The sequence below is a fragment of the Poecilia reticulata genome, linkage group LG12 (genome assembly GCF_000633615.1).
Source record: "Poecilia reticulata strain Guanapo linkage group LG12, Guppy_female_1.0+MT, whole genome shotgun sequence".
NCBI classification, from domain to species: domain Eukaryota; kingdom Metazoa; phylum Chordata; class Actinopteri; order Cyprinodontiformes; family Poeciliidae; genus Poecilia; species Poecilia reticulata.
This window is the reverse complement of record NC_024342.1, coordinates 22,581,146-22,585,439: the sequence shown is the minus strand read 5'-3', so window position 1 is coordinate 22,585,439 and position 4,294 is coordinate 22,581,146. Positions and strand designations below refer to the sequence as shown.

Sequence of the window (4,294 nt, the reverse complement as noted above, 5' to 3'; positions counted from 1 at the left end):
TATTTCAGCAGAATTGGGTAGTAAGTTAGTAACCAGTTACTTTTACTCGGTTACATTTACTTGCGTAACTGGTCTGAAAAGATGTACTGTAGGAGTATTTTTACTATACTGCTGAGTATTTTTTTTTTAATTTCTGCTCTTACCTGAGTAAAATTTCTGGATTTTTTTTACCCACTGATTGAAGAACAAACATGTTTTAAACAAAATKCACCAGATACAAACGCACACCTGCAGTTTTCAGAAGTTTTTCTTTTTTCCTGAAAGAAACTCATTTGGAAAAATTTCTCTTGCATATTTTTGTTATATTTTGTTACTGTTATGAATTATTGTCATTTTCGCCCTTGAAATAAAAAAAATCCACTTTATATTTTGGTCCATCTGATGATGTAATTTTTAACTTGATCAGTTATTCGGTAGACTTTATATCAGATAGTTTTTTACTCGAGTAATTTCTTGGATGGCTACTTTGTACTTATACTTGAGTAAACTTATGTTGAAGTAGTTCTCCTCTTACTTGAGAATAGTATTTGGGTTTTCTACCCACCTCAGAATATATTAAAGCTGAAGCATGTCACTTCAGCTTTAATATATTAAAGCTAAAGCTAATCCTAGCTAGCATGGCCACCAATGACTAAGTTGTTTCTCCACCATTGGACCATTTAGTATCGAGTACATGAGGATGATTGACAGCGCTAATACACTCCTTTAAAACTAYGTCCTCATGTTTTTTTCTTTTCTCTTCTTTTCTTACGTCGAAAAGTTTATTTTGTCATTGTGGTTCCCAAATATGATTATTGATTATTGAGCTYGTATTCCTGGTTTTCCCACAGACGTTCAGTGACCCCAGCAGGCGACTGGAGATGCGTTTCCGACCCCGTGACCCCTTCTGCCACTCTATGTGTGGGAACCGGCTCCCGTCGAGCAACCTCCTCCTCAGGGTGCGACGGCGGGTCCGAAAGAAAGACCCCACAGACGCTCAGATCCAGATGGACATCATGGGAATCATAGGAACCACGTACAAGTTCCAGGGTGAAGCCTGAACCCGCTTCACTGCGTCTCATTWGTTAAATGAACAGAAAATGAAACCGTGTTTTTGCTCTGCAGGGATGGTAGACTTCCAGTGCCTTGCTGTGGATTCCCAGAATGGAAAAAACGTGTCTCTGTACGACAAAATCATCCTCCGTAAAGCGGAGAATCAGGCGTTCTTCGCGCAGGACGTTCCTTACTTCCTGCCCCCGGCCATTTTCTCACGCCTCGACAGTCCGGTGGATTACTTCTACCGACCCGACGCCGTTCAGAAGCTGTCGTCGTCGCTGTAGGTCGACCTGAAGCCTGGGAGAATACGCAAGAGGATTAGTGCCACTAAAAAAAACTAACAGAATTTTGACTTCAACCAAAGAATTCAGATTYTTTTTTTCTCAGAATTMTTWTTWTTWTTWTTTTTTTTTCAGAATTTTGGTTTAATTTTCTTAGAATTCCAACTTATTTTCTCACAATTCTGATTCCCCACCAGAATTCAGTTTTATTTTATTTTTTGTACTTTTTTTTCTTGTAATTCCAACGTTAATCTCAGATTGTTTTTCCTCCAAATTCTGACTTTCCTGATATTATCAGTCAGTGGCCCTGACCCTCTTCCGTAGGTTAGCGAGGGAGTTTGATTTGTTTTGTGAATGTTTTCCTGTGTTGCGTTTGCAGCCCTCTGCCCGTCAGTAAGAACTTCATCGGTCTGAACCGCGCCCGGCGCCCTCACAACGCCATCTTCGTCAGCTTCACGGACCCCGCCGTTCCCACCGAGTGCCTGGAGGCGGCGCGGGTCAACTGGGGCCGGCTGTGCGTGAAGGAGCAGGACCTGAAGAGCGAGGAGAAGGTCAAGAAGGTATTTGTTCAGCTGAAAACACGGCCGGCCCGACTGGAAAGTTGGAGCGTCTGATTCTGTTTGCAGTGTTGAACGGTTTGGTTTTATCTAATCTCTGGGAAACATTTTGCTGCTCAGATGTTTGAGAGTCGGCCCATCTGGTCCCGCAACGCCCTCAAGGCCAACCTGGACCTCCACCCGGACAAGCTCAAGCTGCTGCTGCCCGTCTACGCCTACTACATGGTGAGCAGCACGTCCTGCAGGCAACGCAACCRGGGCGGCAACCTGGAGACCGCAGAGCARCGTTGCTKCACAACTAGAAGCCAAATAACTGCTGGGCCTCCAGTTGTTTCTTTTTTCCTCTTTCTTCTTGTTGTTTTTTATTTTCTTCTTCCTCCGTCTGTCTTTTTCTTCCTTCGTTTTCTTGTCCGTGTTTTTGTTTCATTTTTCATGTTTTTTCTTCTTTCTGTTCTCTTTTTCCCTTCCTTCCATTTTCTTCTTTCCTTTTCCTCGTTCTTCCTTATTTCTTTTGTCYTCTTTTTTATCTTTTATCYTTTCTATCTTTTGTCTTTTCTTCCTCCTCCCTTTTCTTTCTTTTGTCTGTTTTAATTTCATGAAATACTTTCTGCTGTTAAGAGTCTGAACAAAATACTTCAACCACTCCTGCATATCGATAAACAACACAATAATTTAAAGGTAAATTTATTTCCATGATTAAATCTAGGAAGTTAAWCKTCCAACATTATTTCTGAATCTCAGAAAGTTATTACTACAAAWAAAGATCAATTWAAAAATTTAATTTGTGTCAAACTCCAGCAGACTCATAAACACGCTCAAAAGCTCTTTGCTATCCAGACAGAATCAAATCAAATAAATGGAAGGTTTAGTGGAAGGAAAAAATATGGCACATATGGACAGGAATTACAGGCCTTRACAGGATTGTGTCAGTTTCTAACCTCCAGGTGTTTTTTCTCCAGGTGACCGGACCCTGGAGGAGCCTGTGGGTTCGGCTCGGCTACGACCCCAGAAAGACCACCGAGTCCAAGAAATACCAGATGCTGGACTTTAGGATCCGGGTCAGCTCCAAATACGGTGAGAGGAACCAAACATCAGCCACCAGGTTCCTGATGAAGTAACAACATCATCAATAATCTGGTGATGTTCAGGGTTTATTGGAACCCATCTTTTCCTAATCTGGAAGAATATTTGGGCTGCAAGTAATGATTAATCGATTAATGTATCAATTATTCTGATGATTAATCAGATATAAAAAATGACACTNGACAAAATCTCACCAAGGAGTTTTAGAGATTCAACTGCAAATATATAAATACGCTAGAAATAAGAGAAAACTGCCTCACAAGCAGAGTTGGGAAGTAACTACTTACATTTACTTGTGTAACTTTATTGAAAAAAATTWACTTTTAGGAGTATTTTTATTTTATTATGAAATATTTCTACTCTTACTTGAGTGAAATTTCTGGATTTTCTACCCACGTAATGAAAAACAAAACATGTTTTAGCCCAAACTCCACCAGACACAGACACACACCTGCAGTTTCTGTTAAAGTTTCTGAAGTTTTATATTGAAAGAAACTGATTTGGAAAAATGTTATTGTTAATTTTTGTTACTTACATAAATTATTATAATTTTTGATCCTTAAAATGCCAAAATATCCACTTTTTACTTTATATTTCGGTCAGTCTGATGATGTAATTTCTAAATATTAAACGATAATTTGATCAGGTATTCAGACAATACTTTTTTACTCTTACTTTCTTGGATGGCTACTTTTTACTTTTACTTGAGTTTCAAGTMAATTATTCCTTAATATTGATGAAAATGTTCTAGTTCCACTGGCAGATTATTTCACTTATAACAAGACATTTTACCCATGTTATAAGTTTAAGTGATTTTTCATCTATATTTACAAAATTCACGTTTTTATACTTACATTTTTGTGTCAACTGCCTCTAAAAACAGAAAACACAAAGTCGATTTTGAATGAAATGTTTCGAAAACCTCTGGATTGTAATGCAACAAACCAGCAGGAACTGCGCCGTTACCTAGCAACCCCAGGGAAGGCAGCCCGTTACCTAGCAACCCCAGGGAAGGTAGCCCGTTACCTAGCAACCCCAGGGAAGGCCAGCCTAACAACCCAACCGGAACTCTGCCCTTGAAATAAGACAAAACTAACATACAAGTAACTTTCACCAAGATGTCAGAGTTTATGTAAATAATTCCTTAATATTGATGAAAATGTTCTGGCAGATTATTTCACTTATAACATTTTTACCATATTTTAAGTTAAATAATTTGCCAGTCGAACAAGACTGAAAAGTTACTTTTGTCTCATTTCAAGTGTACCAAGATATCTGCACTTGAAACCAAACCAATAATACTTTACACTATTCAAAATACGGTCAAATTATCTACAC

General features: G+C 38.9%; 1 protein-coding gene across 1 annotated transcript in view; it reads left to right on the top strand.

Moving 5' to 3' along the window:
• The window catches only part of gtf3c5 (general transcription factor IIIC, polypeptide 5), a gene marked incomplete at its 3' end in the record, with an annotated part of 30,126 nt that overhangs the window by 16,033 nt on the left and 9,799 nt on the right, over positions 1 to 4,294 (top strand). Inside the window, exons 2-6 of the mRNA XM_008424702.1 lie at positions 831 to 1,029; positions 1,105 to 1,315; positions 1,696 to 1,876; positions 1,994 to 2,098; positions 2,833 to 2,947. Coding sequence (XP_008422924.1) covers positions 831 to 1,029; positions 1,105 to 1,315; positions 1,696 to 1,876; positions 1,994 to 2,098; positions 2,833 to 2,947 — 811 coding nt within the window. The remainder of the gene's footprint in view (positions 1 to 830; positions 1,030 to 1,104; positions 1,316 to 1,695; positions 1,877 to 1,993; positions 2,099 to 2,832; positions 2,948 to 4,294) is intronic.